Source organism: Heloderma suspectum, chromosome 4 (assembly GCF_057233095.1).
Source record: "Heloderma suspectum isolate Gila_16-S chromosome 4, 16-S_ref, whole genome shotgun sequence".
Lineage (NCBI taxonomy): Eukaryota > Metazoa > Chordata > Lepidosauria > Squamata > Helodermatidae > Heloderma > Heloderma suspectum.
In genome coordinates this window covers 146,350,612-146,368,757 of record NC_139461.1, presented here as the reverse complement: position 1 = coordinate 146,368,757, position 18,146 = coordinate 146,350,612, and the positions used below count along the sequence as shown (strand labels likewise).

General features: G+C 48.3%; 1 protein-coding gene across 1 annotated transcript; it reads left to right on the top strand.

Annotated features, from left to right (window-relative positions):
- The first annotated feature begins 1,066 nt into the window (after positions 1–1,066).
- Positions 1,067–17,426, top strand: HBEGF (heparin binding EGF like growth factor). The gene is made up of 6 exons (XM_084850852.1): positions 1,067–1,331; positions 2,515–2,697; positions 10,231–10,402; positions 13,080–13,235; positions 14,240–14,335; positions 15,665–17,426. Exons 1-5 carry the CDS (start codon positions 1,289–1,291, stop codon positions 14,310–14,312), a joined length of 627 nt encoding a protein of 208 aa, XP_084706978.1. The 5' UTR covers positions 1,067–1,288; the 3' UTR covers positions 14,313–14,335; positions 15,665–17,426.
- Positions 17,427–18,146: the final 720 nt, after the last annotated feature.

The window sequence follows — 18,146 nt, the reverse complement described above, 5'->3', positions numbered from 1 at the left end:
CACTGTCTCAGGGGCACAGGATTGCTCTCTCCAATATTTAAGTCCTTTGTTGTCCCTGGTGTTTTCCAGGTTGCGCTTCCCAGCACCCCCATTTCCTTGAGTTTAAGAGCTGGTTCTCTGTTATGGGGCGCATAGCTGACACTCCCGTGTGGCTCCCCCCCACCCCACTCTAGTGTTGGGAGATATGTGGGCCAGGCCCCGCCCCATCACAGTGCTGCTGCCCCCTGCGCGGCATGGTGCTGTGAGAAGGAACCCCGGTGTCAGCCCCTCTGCCGTGATCTCCCCTACTGCAACATTACCAGAATGGCAGGGGGCAGCTAAGCGACTCCTATAATGCATGGACAGGCCAGGAGGGCCACATAAAAGGTTATTTTTATGGACTGGAAAACTGCTTTCTGCTGATGCTGGCCCAGCAGAGCATTTGTAACGTGGATGAGCTTACTACTTCAAAGCTGATTTCCCGCTCGCACGAATCCTCACCACAGCCCTGCAAGGTAGGTCACCACTACATATGCATCTCACATTACTCCCACAGCACAGCGTGTGCCACAAACAGAAAACAGGCACGCACAAGGGTCCCCCGGGATTCAAGGAATACCAAAACAACGCAGGGTTCCCAAGCAGCTCGCTTGTCAGCTGGAAACCGCGACTCGCTGTTCTGTCTCCAGCCCCGGCTGCTGCTGCTGCTGCGACGCCGGTCAGACGCCGCTCCGGGGACAAAGTGGGCAAGTGACTACAACGGGGGGGGGGAGTCCCCCGTCGCTCCAAGAAAGGCAGGGAAGGCGTCCCGACCCGTCCCCTCCCCTCCCCTCCCCTCCCCTCCCCCGCGACAGCCCAAAGGAGCAGCCCCCGAGGCCCGGGAGACGCCTCTCCCCCTCGACGGGACGGGAAAGCCCCGAGCAGGGGCGTGCCGCCGCCGCCCCCGAGGGCAGGGCCAGGAACTCTCCCCACGCAGCCGCGCCGCGGGACAGCCCGCGCCCCGGAATGGGCGGGGCGCGCCAACCAGGCAGGCCGCCCGCCCGCCCCGCCCCCTCCAGCCTGTAGCGGGGCTGCGGCTGGCGCTGGGGGACTTCGGCGCGGACGGCGGACGGGGCAGCGCGCGCGCGGCGGCACCTGCTCTGGCCGGGAGCGCAGCGGCTGCGGCAGCAGGAGCGCGAGGCGCGCCAGCTCAGGAGCCCGCCGCCAGGAGCGGGGCTCGAAGCCGCGCCACTGCCGCTGAGGCACCGGAGCAGGCGGACCCCGCTTCCCCGGACCCGGCTCTCGCTTGCTGTCGGGGCGAGGGAGGGCCATGAAGGGGCTGCTGCTGACCTCGAGCGTCCTTCTGGCGGCAGGTGCGGAAGGCGGCCAGGGCGGACTTCGCCTCCGCGCTGGCGGGCGGCGCCGCCGAGCTTGGCGCCCGGGGCGAGGACAGAGCGCCGCCTTCTCGGCTCTGTACCCAAGGGGAGAGGGGCGCCGGCGCGGGCGTCCTCCGACGGCGGGCGCGTGGGGCCCGCTCCGAGTTCCCTTGCGCGGGGTTCAGCCCCGCGCGTCGCAGTCTTTGTCCCGTTGAAGCCAGGGGCACTGCTCCCCGGCTGGGTCGCGGCTCCCGATTTTCAGCGCGATTGGCAATAACGTGGAATACGACTGCTCGTCCTCCCACAGCGATGCTCGTCTGAATCCGCTGCAGTTGACGCTGTCTGCAGCGCCGCGGCTTCCTTGCACCGCTGCCAAATTTAGCCTGTTTTGATAGCCGATATGGTACTGGGAGAGAGTGAAATCGCTCGGGTGGGTGTAGACGGCGTACATAGTTGCATGACTCCCAGCACAAAAAAACGCCAGGCCAGAGGGACTTATGTCCCGTAAATGAAATTCTCCAACTATGGTATCGAAAGACGTTTACTGAAATTTCTGCATCAGCAATTGCTGGACGCTTTCTAATTTTAAGAGGGCACCTGGAGGCATTTTCAAGTCAGAATTTCCGGCAGCTACTTAACAGCACGCACACACCTCTCCCTGGGGTTAAAAATCTGACAGGCATGTTAAAATGTGCATGGGAATTGCTGTGCAAAAAGAGTGTCCCAGTGGGCTACATTGTTTGGAGATGTATCCTTGTGTGGGCATCAGTGTATGTGCATAGTATGTTCATGTGCATAGTATGTTCATGTGCATAGTATGTTCATGTGCATGTGTGTGTGAATGGAGTGCATATGTTAGTGCCTGAGAAAATGTGGGCACACATGCTGCACTTGAATGTGTGAACCTGTGTGATATTCATGCACTTGCATGAAAGTCTGTTTGTCCTTCATACCTTGTTTTTCATCCTGCCTTTGTTTTAATGGTCCAGTGGTTCTATAAATAGCAGTGCCCCCCCCCCCCCAATGCAGGCTTATTTTGAGCTGTTGCATGAGAGAATTACACAGCAAACTTCAGCCTTGCTTCTGTGTGTCTGGGAATTAAACCAGAAGGTTAGGATAAGGACTTGGTGACTGATTTGATGCATTTATCCTATTCAGATGTCCTTATCTCCACTTGTAGCTTGCTCCATCCTGGTGAACGGTGAAGGGACTGGTGTGCTCCAGAAAGAAGTTCACAGCAAAGAAGGCAGAGAAGATGTGGCAAGTGCCCAGCTTCTTCCAGCCAGGGAGACTTTGGAGAATGAAGGAGAGACAGACGGAGGCATGTCATCTTCAGGAGATAAGTTTAGTGAACTTCCTCGAGGTATGTCCCAGGGAACTGTTGGAAAGAGATGAGATAAATGTTTCTCTGCTCTATAAGCAGTGGTTGTGGCTGTGACAGTACAAATTTGAATGAGTGCATGGAAGATCTCTGAGAGCAATGATCTGCTATCACCTTGCGTGCTGGGGAAACAAACTGCAGCGGTCTGTGGCATTACTGTCATTAGTGGCATTCACTGGCCACCATCTAGCAGAGTTAGCCCCATTAGAGTCCATTGATTTTGATGAATGATGTCCGTGTGCTCCCTCTGCTATATTGCGGCCTTTGAGTGACACATGTTCCTGTTGTTGATCGTGGGGGGCTGGGCATACTCCAGTTCAGGGATATAACTTTGTCATAAAAGCTGAAAATGGAACTGAGTTCCTATAAACGTATCTTTTAATAAATGGAGAGTGATAGTTAGGGGTGAAGATGAAAGTATGGGCATCTTTTAATCTCACATATTACCATACTAGCAATAGCTTTATGTGTATAAAGCCTTTGATCCAGAGCCTCCATTTAAAAGGCTGGAGAAGACCTGAGGCTCTTTGCCTTGCAGAGCAGGCAGTACTGGGCTTGGAGATGTGGTATATGTTGTATTCTTATTAATTATTCACATCTTTTGGGATCAAATACATTCCAGCTCCTTCTGAGCCATCTGGGAAGACAATGTAAAATCCAAGCAGCTACATTTCAAAAGAGGCATGAAGAATTCTTTGCCTTATGGACCAGTTGGAGGCCTTGCCCTACAACAGTCAACAAGTGAATTTTCTCTCCCGGTTGTGGCTTAGTAGTCTTATACCTCGGTCCTAAGCCTCTTTACTTGAAAGCAAATTCTCCTGATTTCAATGAAATTTACTTCCATTTAAGGGTGCAATCCTATGGCCGCTAGATAGCATCTAGATGGCCATAGGATTATTTGTTTTCTGGGAACTGACCTCGGAGCCAGCTCTCTGAACTCTGAGCCAGCACTCCGAGGTTGGTTCCCAGAAAACGGACTCCTGGTCCCCTCCCCAGCTGCCTCATAGGCGGCATGGTTCGTCCCCGGCTCCGCACTTATAAGAGCAACTGAAAAGGAGGCAGGGAGGGCGGAAGCACCGTTCCGATGCGTCCTATGCACCATCCGGCCTCCCCCCCCCCACTCTGAGGCACCCTGGCTAGACAGCCGAAATTGCCCGTCTAGCCGCAAATGCAGGGTGGCCAGAGTGCGGAGGAGAAGATCCCCTCATGCTCCGCCTGCCCTGCATTAGATAGTCGGTCGCCTCCAAGTTCATAGGTAGCCAACTATCCCCATAGGATTGCACCCTATATGTGCTTAGGATTACAGGTTTACTCAAGAGTTGAAGATTTTTGGTCTCTCAAATACTTGCACAAGTAGAGGGGTGATAACTATAGTAGGAATAACAAAGTGCTACTTAAATCTGGCCAGTTAATCCTTCACATTTGCTTGAGAGTTAATGTTTTTCTATATTCTAATGTCCAAGTTGTGCTGAGATGAAAGTCTGAACTGTTTTGGGTGTGTTCAGTTGTGTGTGTACAATCCTGGCAACAGGAATGAATCCCCAGGATAAGGGAGGAACCAGTCTGAAATGTTCCCACGGAAATTCTTGCCTTATTTGCTTGATTTCACAGCGTGCTGATGTTTTAGTAGTTCCTTGTTTCTATTTTCTGAGCTTGCTGTTTCCCTGGAGGGCCTCAGTGCCCCTACACTGAGCCAGCCACACATTCCATCTACCCACAAGTCCTTAGAGCTGCATCCTGTGCTGCCCTCAGTTCTCAGTCCTCTTGTGAAGTGTACCCACTTGTTTTCCACAAGCTCCTGCACTTAAAAATATGATTACACAATTAGAGGACTGCTTTGGCGAGGACACCATTACAGTCTGGGAGCTCTTATCTCTTGTGTAGTTTGTCTGCTGCTGTGAAATTTGAATAGAATGGCCATGTGGAGTAATTACATCAGCTGCTACCGGCTGCTTCTTGCTCTTCTGTGTGGAGACACAATATGCTTTGTTGGTGACAGGATGTTTCCTTACTGTCCTGCTTAAAGTGCCTGTAACCTTACCCATCACTTCCTAGTTTCTTCCTCTTTCACTAGTTTTCTCCAAGGATCTATAAAGCTGATGACCTCCGCATTTCCTCTCATTGACAAAATACATTCCTCTTAGGGAAAACCTTTGCCAGCGCTGGGATCCCATAGCAACAGCATTCTTAGGTATAACAAAGCAAGGGAGGCCATTCTTGTTGGCATTCGTAGCACTTCTTGGAATTCAAGTCACAGGGTGGGTTGGGGAAAGATTAAACTCCTGGGTGACGGTCCAAAAGCACATAGATGTAGTATCAGTTGATTGCCACCCTGTATGAATCGCTTTGTGTGTGGGTCTGTCCAGATGGAAGTATTAATTTTCCAGCCTATCGATGCTGTTGACTAGTGGAGGGGAGCCACAGATGACTCACTGTCGCCCACCCACACAGTGTGGCTCTTCTTACCTTGCTGAGCTTAGTCACCAAGGCAAAATTGTGCCATCTGGGGGTGTTTGGCTGAGTTTCCATTTCATCCTCTCTGCCCATTTATGTCCTGAGTCTCTTCTATGCTTTCTGCCAAATAGGGGACCCAGTGCAAGAGTCATTAGAAGGTTCAACTGTGTGGGAACAACTCTGAGTGGCTGTAGCTAACCAGATTGATCTATGAAGCTGAGCAAAGCAGTACCTCCTTTCAGCAGTGGTGCCTATACTTAACGTCAGTTTGCTCTTTTTTTCTGTCTGTTTAAAGTCCCATCTTGCTTTCCCTTAAATGAGACCTTGAATAAGGCCTAGCATCAGTTTTACCCAAGGCAGGCCTGAGTCAGGCCAAAGGCTAAAAGAGACGTCAAAGCACACTTCTGATGTGGTTGGACCCCTTCGATGGGCCAGCAGTAGATGGCTTTCCATTGTTCACAGAAGGCCTTTCTCACATCACCATGTCATAATTCTTTCTTGATGCTCTGTATCCCTCCTGTTCTTTAGTCCCGTTGACATTTTTCTCCTTCACATCAACATTAACCTTCCCTGCTTCTTCTCCCCAAGTCTACATTCCAGATACTTCTTTGGATATGTAGTTGGGTGAATGACATTACTGTTCAAATCCAGAAGAGCTGACAGTCCCAAGAGGTGGCCTGGGGAGGATCTCTTTGTGGTACCTAGTAATAGTTTGGGTCATGATTCCTATATCTCCCCCCGCTCCAAAATGTTATTGAACCTTCCAGTATTTCTGCGGAGCCAGGCTGTCCTGTTCAGTTCATTCTGTTCCTTCACAGGGCTGGCTGCAAGTTCAGGTGCTCTGTCAGTTTCACTTGATGGACATGGAGAGTCCCCAGTTGCAGCGGGGAAATGACACCATTCCCTGGGATCTGTGTCTGGTTCAGTTCTTCTAGGTTCCTCTCCAACTTTCTGGGTCCTCTGGTGCCTACGTGGCCACTGAACCTCTCTGAGTGGAGTGGTGATTTAATCAAGCAGAAACAGGATGTGTCGTCGTTGTTCCCCGCACCTTACAAACAAATGCAGTAGTTTTGCAGGTTACTGTATCAGTTATTCTGATTAGGATAATCAAAGTGAAGGCATAGGAATAAAGGACTGGAATAAATGGCAGGTGATGGCATGTGGAGGGGTGAGTAACCCAGGCAAAGCAGTACAGTGACCAAGGAGCTGATCCTCCCCCCAGCACATACACACACACACACACACTGTGTGCTCCCCCCAGCATGCACGCACACACACACACACACACACACACACTACAGTCTTGCCTGCCATGTTGTTAGCTAGAATGCCTGAGGGAGGGCAAGGACGTCTGGCTTGTTCCTTGGTGGGGCAGCTCCCTGAAGGACTTCCTGCTCCTTGGGCGTACAGAATCTTATAATTCAGCTATTCAGGGGTGGGATGGGGGGACTTGGGAGCTGCCAGTAATAGGGCAAGGCGCACAGCAGCAGGATGGGGCTGAGGGGAATTGTAAATAGCCTTGTGGCTCTGTCTAGCCCCTGCTGCTCCACCTTGCAGAGATCCGTAGAGGAAAGGCGTTCTCCCTGTGACTGGATATATCTGACTCGGTGGGATGGTCCATGTATTACAGAGCAGTAAATGTGTGGAAAGACCACCATGTATAAATGTGCCAGGGAGCTGCAGCTGCCTCTGGCTGCCTGGTGACATGTATGGCAGGCACACATTTGCTTGAAGACATGACACTGTTAAATGAACATGTTAGAAACAAAATGTGTGCAGCAGACTTTTCTCTTGATGGAGTTTCGCTTTGCGTTTTGGGGATTGTCTTGATAGCCCAGTTATTGTGAGTGACACAGAATGTGTCAGAATTTTATAAGCCCATGCCAATGACTAATGAACTACTGTTGCAGCATCAATATCTTTTAGCAGAGGTTTCTTACTTGGGACAAGCTAGGATTGAAAAATGGGTTTTGTAAATGTACCATAATTTTCAAAAGCCCATGTAGTAGAGAGGGTACTTTTGCTCTGGGAGATGTGGCTTCAGATCTCTGCTCAGCCATTGCTCAAGTCACTGTTTCTCACCTCAAGTTCCTGGTCTGGAAAATGGTCATATTAATTATCTACTTTATAAGGTTATTGTGAGGGTATTCGTAAAGCAACTTGGATACAAGAGTATTGGGAAATCTATTGACAAGAACAAAAAGTGTACAGTGACTAAACTTTATGATCTGTGGAGACCACCATTAAGACTAGACAATGTTATGGAAGATGGCAGTATTTATGGAGCAAGATACTAAAGATGTCCATTATAATGCTTGGAATGCCCTAGTACCTTAGGTAAAAGTAATACTCTTCAGCAGCCTTACTTTAGGACCTTGTATTATAGGACTCTGGACATGGACAGGAGGAAAGAGGAGTAAACCAGCCTTTCCCAACTTAATACCCTCCAGGTATTTTGGACTGCAGCCCCACTGGTCCCTATGGCTGGGGCTGATAGGAGTTGTAGTCCAAAACATGGTGGGCACAGCTTGAGGAAGGCTGGAGTAAAACACTTTTGGTTCTTTAAACCTTTGGTTACTCTGTCAGCCTGGGTCCATGTTATACTGCAGCCGCCATGTGGAACTCTTGCCAGGTGTCTGCTTCTCTGCACCAAAGCTCTAACTGTCCTTTCCCATGGATCCGCAGAAAAGTAGCCATCTGGGTTAGTGTTACAGTGTAATATGGCTGCTGTAACATGGAGTTTGGTCGACAGGGCACTTTATTTATTTGTTTAAAATTATCATTTTGCCCCTAGCATTCTTCCCCCTCTACCGCTTATTAACAGACCCTCGCAGGGGCTTCAGACCCATGTTTACAACGCAAACAAAGGCCTGGAACCCTGCTGGGGGTGCAGTGGCTGGGGAGTGAGTGGGCTGGACACTTCCCTCCCCCTTCTTCTCACTGCTAACAGAACCCAGGATGGTGCTCTCCTGATAGGAACAGACCTGGCTATTAATGGTTGTGGTCATCAGGGAGCAGGTCGAGCCCATGTTCAAATGGTGCCCCTGGTAGTAAATAAGAGGCAGTGCTGATCACCCCTAATTTTGCTCTGCAAGAACAATTAGCAAGCTCCTGGTTATTTACTTGGGTGGTCTCTTTCCATAGCATAGCTTTTGTTGCTGTACTTCACCAGAAGGAACACCGTTTGCTTGTTGTTCCCTTCCTTTAAAAAAAAAAAAAAAAAGGGGGCAGCGCAGGGGAATGATTTTTGGTTACTTGTTGAAAGTTATCGCCATCCTGCTGGAACGTTTCTGTTACTCCAAGTTTGTTTTTTTGGAACCAGGACTGGGACCTCAGCCACTGCACAGTGGGTTCCCGCAGGGGTGAGATCAATACAGTCGCAGTGTAATATTAGCTCAGTTGCTTCTTCTCCCTTGCAGCCTGGGCAGGAGATGGTCTGCAAAAAAAAAAAAAAGTGGGACTGAGCAATTAGCCTTTCCTCTGTTGGTTGCTTCTTCCTCCCCTCAAGGTCCTAGACCTGGTGGGGTAGAGATCTTGCTGAACTGTCCTTCCTGTCCTGCCTCTTCTCCACTGTAAACTACCTCCACCTGATGGCGTATTGCAAGGGAGAAGTAGCCATCAGCCTCATCTTCCATGCAGCTGGGCTGTAATGTCTAGCTCTAAAGCAACCATCAGTTAATTGCAGTGGAATTACTTGAGCAGGACTCTGAACAACATGATGAAAAAGGCCAGCGAAATTAAGGGCAGGAGCGTGATACCTTGTTTCTGTGCCTTGCCAAGGCTGGCTTGTACAGAAGCTACCTTTGGCGTGCATAAACCTCATATTCTGAATGTGCCATAACTTACCTTGTTTTCCATTAACATGTGTATAAATCAGAAGTACATATTGCACACAACAGGATGCCACAGAAACCTCTCCTGTGCTGAGGTTTAACATGACAGGAATACCTGTTCTTAAGTGAGGTCTCAAGTGGATTCCACTTTGAGTTTTTCAGCTGTTGTTCAGGCACTGTAGCCCTGACCCAAATGGTGGGCTCAGAGTGCACAAATGACAGCTTAGATCTCAAACCACTCAAACAGGGTTTGGGGAGGGGGGAAGATTACCACGGTGACTGTTGTGGTAACATCACAGGCCCCCTTTGCTGAACCCAGCAAGCCTATGCAACATGCTTGGGACAGCCTGGCCAGGAGGAGAGCTCCTCTTCTCTGCACCTGAAGCAATCTGGGAATAAAGGACACATTTGATTTGCCACCTTGCATCAGCCACAGCCTTTCTTTGCAGCTGCTATGTGAGCAGGAGAACTCCCCGTCTTCTTGTTCTGAACTACAAAGAGAATAGGAAGGATGTGGTGGGCTGGGCAGAGTTGGATACGGGAGCTGAGGGACAGGAAGGCAACCACCAGAGCTCCAAGTTGAGGGACAGGACAAAAGCACTAGCAACACAAAGGATATAGAGGTGACTCGGCATTCTGGGTTAGGATCAGAGCGTTCTGCTTCCAATAAATTGAGGGCAGGAGGAAGGTAGCTGGGGATTTACTAGTAGATCTCTGGTTGACTTTCAGTAGAGTGCCAAGGGTTTCTGACTCCCAATTAACAATAGTTAGAACAAAAAGTCACCTGCCTCCCTCCCGCCCCTAAATCAGGGAGCTAAAACTAAGAAAGTTTGGGGGGAAACCAGGAGTGGATTTTTGTGTGTAACTACTGTGAGCTTGATTTCAGTACTCAAAACAAATTATTGGGTTATGTGAACATAACCATCCTGGTCCTTAATTCTAAGTGTATGTCTGCCTCTCTCCTACCCCTATTTTGCATCTGGCTCCAGTTGGTGGATCTTAGTGGGTTCTGGCACAAAACAGAGTAGATCCCACAAGCCTGAGGTCTGCCCAGCTCTGCAGTAAATGATCAAATCAGACCCAGTTTTCATGAAGGGGTCATGTTCACTACAGCTGAATTTGCATTTCCTGAACAAAGTGTTGGGCTAACCTCTACTGCCAAGATAGCTGTAACGGTAGTTAGTCTAATATATGGTAACATGAAATTTTTCCCCTATTTTTTCCCTAGTTGCTTTCCTGTCCAAGCCACAAGATCCTGTGACTCCAAAAAAAGAAGGGAAAGGGAAAAAAAGAAGAAAGGGGAAAGGGCGAAAGAGAGATCCCTGCTTGCGAAAATACAAGGATTTTTGTATTCATGGAGAATGCAGATACATCAAGGAACTAAAAGCTCCGTCTTGTAGGTAAGTTAATGACAATATTTCTGTATTGAGCTGTCTTTGCAGGTAATGAAAACGTGTGTGTGAGTGTGTATCTCACACATGCACATATGGTCCTTTTAGTTTTGTTTTTGTTCTAGCACCAGGATTGCTCAGTGGAACATAGGGATGGCTGTGTTGTAAGCTTATACTTAGAACCCAAGTGGACGTTCTCAGCATGCTGAATTCTGCACCAAGTAGCAATTTCTATATGCCTAACATGAGATTATATACTACACAGAGCCCCACAATAAACATTCTCACTTATTTAATATCCTCATAACAGCTGCTCCAGATTTTCCGGCACAGACACTTCTTCCCACTGTGGCCCCTTGTGCCTTCTGAAAAGCAGCTTCAGAAAACCAGGTGCCCTTTGACTGTATCACAAGGAGCTGCAGTCACATTGAGACATCCAGAGATCGGTGCGCATGAGGCAACACTTCGGCGTGGACATGAGTTCTTTGGATTCTAGCCTGTGACTCATTAAACTGTTCTCACTGGTGCTTCAGAAATTGGGGAACACAAACACAGTGGTCACTGAAATCTTTGACGGAGGTTCTTTGAAGTGACTCAGGTTCATCTGGTGATCACATTGATTTCCCCCCTAAAGATGAAGGCTAATATAGGGAGCTAGGAGATACGTAGGCAGTTTCAGAGTTTAACAAAGGGCTTGCATTGCTGAAGGGTATATTTCTGGTTCTGCTGTAGACAATAAACCTGGCATTAGAAAAGGGGAATTAATTACAGAGGTTGCAAAATAGAGAGCTGGTGCAGTGCAGCAAAAAGGGGACTGGACTGTGATTTGAGAGACCTGGATTCAAATCCCTTTTTGGCCAAGAAAGTCATGATTCAGCCCAGAGAGAGTGAGTGCCCAACCAACCTCACAGAGCTGTTGTGAGGATAAAACAGGGAAAACCCCATATATGTATGTAATGTGATTTCTCTGCAAATGAGAAACTGGATGTTTTTACGTCAAAGTGTAAAATCAGGCACAGTTTGTCCTTGCTGGAACTCTTTTAAGGTATGACTTCCAGCAGAGAAAATATCTGTGATTGTCCTTTGCAAAGTGCAAATGCAGGCATGCTGCCCTTTAGCTTTAGGCCTCTCTACTCCGTTTCCAGCAGTCGAGCTCACTTGCCAGTGTATGTCACAGCAAATCCAAGAGACTGAGCACCAGGAGCGGGCTTTGTGCTGGGAAGAGGCCCATGCAAAGGCTTGATTCTCCAAAGAAATGAGTGGTCCACTTGACAGCGCGGACCATCAGTGGCAACCAACCAGATGGGCTGGTAACATTTCATCTTGGGGGAGCAGAAGACTTCCCTGAGCTGCTCATTTCCACAGCTTGCTAGAACAACTTACTTGCAGGGTGAAGTTACCATATGGTACGCTATCGTCATTCATTCCAACATAGTTCTCCCTTTCTTGTTGTGCTCTCAGACATACAGAGCAGTTGTGGAAATCTGTGCCCCTCCCTTGGCAGATGGCCGCTGTGCATTGTCTGAGCCATTTCTTACCAATCCCCCTTTGGACCGGCACATCATTGCTAGAAGAGGTCTATGCATCATGTTGGATGGTTAGCAGAGGTTGCCAGTTCCTGGATTTGGAGGGCAATGGGCCTCTGGAGGTGGCATCATCACGCATCCCTCTATTCTTCCTTGGCTTCCTTTCTAATCTGAATACTGAAGCTTGAAGATGACACTGGTGTGCTGAATGTGCCCCTTTCAACCAAGCTAGAGGCATTTATTCTGGATCTTCAGAAAGTACCTTTCCTCTCTCATTGGGCCTTGATGCAAACCTGGGCATGTTGCATTATGAACCTGTTTGCTTTGCTTCTCTTTAACACGCCGGTGGAGGAGTTTGGTCTGCTGGTCCCACAATTCTTTTTCTTTTCATAGTAACTCGTTGGGTGTATGAACCAGGGGGACTCAGTTATTTATTTTTTTTTTTTAGGAAGTATGTTTCTGTTCCAAAGAAGGATTGCAATTATTCCTACTGTGGAGGGCAGAAAAAGGAGAAAGCGTGCACCAGTTGTGGCAGTTTCCCTTCTCTTAAGTACATGGATAGCGATTAATAGCTTGATAGATACAAATCTTTGACAGTTGCCAAGTCTTTAATAATTGGAGGAACAAATCTCCAGTCGCTGCTGAGATTTGCACACTTGCACTCTGGCGGCTGCAACGTTAGCTTTTGCTTATGTAAAGCTCCATGAACACTAATGATGCTAAATAAACAATGATTAATACTAATACAAAATTACTTTGGCTCATAAGATGCAAATCTCTTTTGAAGCTAGGTTGGTGCACTCTTCATGCTTAGTCTGGTGGAGACTTAAATAAAGCTCCTGAAAGACAGCCATGCACAATTAACTTGGGAGGCTGTGACTTTATAGGCATTATTAATTCTTGGATCTATGTCGGTGTATCTTTGTGCAGAGGAGAACTCTCTGCGAGAGCTTTACCAGGTGTAGACTGAGGGCGGCTAGTGAAAGTCTCAGCAGGAGGCAGGTGGAGAAGAGGCCTAATGGCCTGGGACAGGGGGAGCCTTGTGTGAATTATCCTTAAGATGAGAGGAGACAGCGGCACCAACGGGGCTGACTGTGATTTTCTTGTTACTATCTGGAGTGAGCCTCATGCATTGTGTGTTTCTCCCCTGCAACTCCTAGATGCCAGCCGGGGTACTATGGACAGCGATGCCACGCTCTTAGTCTTCCAGTGGAAAACCGCTCCCATAGTTATGACCACACAACTGTACTGGCAGCCACTGCAGTGGTGCTCTCATCCTTATGTCTTCTCATCATTGCTGCATTACTGATGCTCAGGTAAGCTGTTTGGAGTTGAGAAGGGTGGCAGAAATTGAGGTGCAGGACTGTCTTCTGTATGCTTTGATTTGGGGGTGCAGGTCCCGTGAAGCCATATGTTTTGCATGCCTCTCATTTATGTATTCATTCAACCTCTGCTCTTCTTCTGAGGCGCTCAGAGTGGCGTCTGTATGGTTCCAGGCAGCCTCTTGACCAAGGCATAGGGCCAGACTTCCATAGCTTCAACAGTAGAACTGCATCATGTTCTTTCTGATCCTTCTCTGGACTTTGTATCTCTGATGCAGATTCACTCCAGGTCTTCTATTGAATCTCAAGTGCTGTGTTTGCAGGATAATAAGTGATACTTATTAGCAGCAGCTGCTTTATAAAATAAATAAACAATGCGTTTTGCAGTTCTTGACTAATTCAGCTTACCATCAGCCCCTGGGGTGTGGATCCTTCACATTTTAATTCTACTGGCATGGAGCTGAGAGTGACAGATATCTGCCCAAGGCCACCAGCGAGTAGCCCAGTGTTCAACCGGGATTTGCCCATGGTCCAGATCCATCTCTCTGTCCATTTCTGCTGGGCTTGCTCTCTGTAGGACCTTTGTGAGGGACCAATTAAGTCCTTGTGGCATTTCATTTGTTGTCAGAATTTTTAATGCATCCCGCTTTGGTGCTGCCAGTTGGGCTAGATGGCTTTGGAAGTCTCTTCCAGTTCAGTGCCTCTATGAGTGGTGTACTAACCCTAACCCTTCTGCTGTGTTGAGTACACAGCTGAGGCAGCCTGGGCAGGAAGCCAGCAAGTGAAGGATTGAAGTCCAGTTTTAGTCCAAGGTATTCCATATCTGGTGATTGGTTTCCTGCCAAGAAATGCAAGACAGCATTTCTCATACCAGAATCCCAGGATCAAGGAGGAGACCTCTTTGGCTAATGATACTGTGGCAGCCATGTTGCCATTTTCCATGCAGGGTTGGAATTGTTTTTTTTTATCTTGGGTCTCCTTCTCTTTGGGTTTTCCAGATGCCACAAACAAGGAGTATATGATGTAGAGAACGAAGAGAAGGTTAAGCTGGGCATCACTGTCAGCCACTGAGAGAGACATCCTGAAATTGCAAGGTAACCCTTCAAGCATGTGGCCTGTGGGAGGACTGGGCCTTGTGTATGCTGGTGTGGTGGGAAGATTACAGTGCATTCTATCTTTTCCTCTCTCTCTTCCCACCACTTGTGGCATAAGTGAGGAGATGCCTGTGTTAATAGGTTGTGACATAAAACGTTCTTTTGAGCGGGGATGCAGAACCTCTGGCCTGTGAGCACCCCGTCCAGCCTGCACAGCCTCGCGGGGTTCCTCTTGGGCGGGTTTAGGCGCCACGTTCGTGCCTCCATCCAGCACAAAGAAAAAAGAAAGGAAGGGGGGGCTGATGCCAGGGGGTGGAGCCACACCCCTTGGTGTGACATCAGGGGCGGGGCCTGCCCACCGACATCAGCCAGCGTGCAGTGGGCCTGGTGGGGGGTAATCCAGCTGTAGAGGCAGCAGAGGGGACCTTGGGCCCTCAGGACAGCTGCACATGCTGCCTTTTTCTGCCTCAGCATTCCATCTGTCTCCTTCATCCACTAGTTACCCTTGCCCAGCATAATGGATTTGCTGTGGAGTTTGGAGACTCCCTCCACACGGTGAGGCTCTTCCTATGTGCCCATGCCACCAGCCCCTGTACCGCTGCCTACTCTGTTGCTGCTGACAACTTTCCAGCTGTCTCCCTGGCCTCTTATTCTGTCTTCCTCCTTGTGGGGACTCCTCCCTCTGAGTCACATTCCTGCTTTTAATCTTGCTTTAGAGTTTTCCACTCCCACTTGCCCTTCTCTGGAGGCTGCAACTTCCTAACCTCAACCACAGTCCTTCAGAGGCTGCAGACCATAGTTGTGGCCCTTGAAAATAGGTGCTCTGGGTTACCCTCAGAATGCCTTTGCTTTAACAGTCAGCCTGGCTGCAAATGCTGGACTATGAATGGAAGGTTTCCAAACACTTGCCTCTTCAAGCATTTCCTTAAGCAAGACAGGTCCCTTAAGAAGAATATATCGTTACGTATGCTCAGGTCACTTGCAGGCAGTTAGCAAGTGAGGACACTTGCAAAGTGCTATTGAATTCCACAAGTGTGCATCATTTTAGGCCTCAAGCCACACACTTTGTACTAGTGCTTGGAGTAGCTCCAGCTGGCATTTATGCGATTACTCTCTTTGGAGATGACAACTTACATAACAGGGTAGGAAGAGTGCTGAAATTGAGGTTTTTCAAAGAAAAAAAAAAAAGAATGGTTGTGAACTGCCCAGAGAGCTTTGGCTATTGGGTGGTATAGAAAGGAGGAGGAGGAGGTGATGATGATGATGATGCATAAAAGGACCGTACCGTAGAGTGAATGTTTTGTTCACTATCCTTTCATTACATTTCAGGATTCAGCAGTGAGGCAAGCTGTACTTCCACAATCCAGTGATAAAACTCTTTTTCTAGAACACATTTCAAAATCAAAAGGGGAGTTTGTATCAGAGGAAGAAAGTGCTCTTTTTCCAAGGGGATTGTGTCAGATCTCTGCTGTGTTGAAATAGCAATTCAGCCTCTCCAAATTGAAAGAACTTTCAGAGAGAGAGAGAGAGCGCGCGCGCGCGAGCGAAGTTCTCTGGGCTTGTTCCTGATGTGGAGCCACAGCATAAGGAGAAGAGTTGGACTTTGCCTTGATACCACTGGAAAGTAACATCTTCGCAAGCAAGCAGTGAACCAGTAAACTGGATTTTTCAGACACCTGCTGAGGATTTAACTGTGAAAGATGTAGACTCTGCTGAAGAAACCTAACTTTGGAACTTTATTACATGGAGGGAAGCTATTTAACAAAATATTTCATTTTAAATTATATATTTATTTTAGATACAATGTACATATTATTTATTTAGGGCTTGATCCTGTAGTCCTGAAATAAAGCAGAGAGACCAGAGGATTGTGTAGTGTAACTCTAATAAATAACTCTTTGCTATACTTATTTAATACTTGAATACTAATTTAGGGAAGAATGAATTAAAATAGTTGAAAAGTGACCATTTCTATGAACACATCCTTATATCTTTTATGCAGTGTTCTCATGGCAGAAATGTGTGCACTTTGGGCCCAATTCTGGATTATTTCCCAGGGCAAATCTGTCACAACTGAAGATACCTTTTCATTTTGCTTAGAGTTTTGCTTAGAGGTTCTCTGATTGCAAACCTCGCGCTGCTTCCTCCAGGATAGTTTAAACCACGTAGGGTATGTATCCAGTCCTGCCCCTGTGGCTGTTGGACATAGAATCACAGAATAGTAGGGTTGGAAGGGGCCTCGAAGACCATCGGGGCTATAGCAAATGCTGAGGTCCTGGTCTAAGTGTCATCTAAGGCAGTGGTGCACACTGGTGCTGGCCATGGGCCTGGGAGCTGCACCTCCAAGCAAGCGTGGATGCACACACACACACGGGCACATGCACTATCGCCGAGGTCAGGGGGGAGGTTCCTTTGGTGGTTGTGGAGGGTGGGGGAGGCTGAGGCCATCTCCATCCTCCCAGCAACCCCGCACATGCGTGCGCACACCAGCTGCTTCTGGGTCACTGGGACCCAGTGGCAACCCTCATGGGCGTTACTGCTTCTAGGCCACCGTTAGCATCATGAGGGTAGCAGCGGTGACGGGTGGCGAAGGGGCTCCACAACATGTGTACAGCTGTTGCACGTGGACTGCGCTTTGTGCACCCCTGATCGCAGGGCGTGTTTTTGCCTGTGGTGATAAACATGTTTCTGTGGGCTTGGGAGGGGAAAACAGCAACAGCTCTTTTTTCTGGATTTTAAGTATAGTTTCCACTGAGGTGGTAAATCTGTGTCTGGTCTGGTCCATACCATTTGAGATTGCAGGTCACATGAATGAACATCCCTTCATATATATATATTAAAAAAAACGTTCCTCAACATCTACAACTTGAAGTCAAGGGAGAGGATTCCAGCCTAGCCTTCATCCAGAAATGCTTGTTTTCTATGTTGAGGATTTTTGGGGGGGGGGGTACAGAGTGTTCATACATGTGAGCTCTCACCCGCAGTCTGGAGTGATACAGTCCAGACACAACTTTACCACCTGAGTGAGAACTAGTCCTTTATCTCATGTAGCATTGTTGCTTATCTCAAACTTCTGGAATAGGAGATGGCTCCAAATAAATGAATGTGGTACTTTTTTCTTGGGGGGGGGGGGATCTGGGGAGGCATGCCAGCAATACATTGAATAAGTAATAGACAGTTTGGTGCAATCCTCTGCGTGTTTAGACAGAAAAAAGTCCTACAACTCCCAGCATAGCTGGCTGGGGTATGTTGGCAGTTGTAGGACTTTTTTCTGTCTAAACATGCATAGGATTGCACCCTTAGCTGAGTTTTCATCTGACCAGTTCTAAAATGCTTTGACTTAACTTATCCTTGCTGTTACCCAGAGGATAATTCTAAATTGGCATGCATGTACATGTACAGTCAGGGCCAGAAATATTGGAACAAGGATAACTGTTTTGGCAGTTGGCCTCTGTACACCACCACATTGAAGTCGAAAGGAAACACACCCAGATGGGAGCGAAGTCAGGACTTTTAGCTGTAATTCAAGGGGTTTGACAAAAGTGGGACACTAACCATTTAGGAAGTACAGCCAGTGGCATAGACACAACCTCATCATTGGGGGCTCATAAGTAATAGAATGAATGGCTGACAAGCAGCTGCATGGCCAGATGCGGCCTGTTTCCTGGGTACCCCGTGACCAATCGAGCAGACAAAAGGCCTGGAGGTGGTTCTGAGTGTTACATTTGCATTTGGTAGCTATTCACTGGAACTCCCAACATGAGGTCCAAAGAGGTGACCATGCGAGTGAAGGAGGCCATCATTAGGCTGA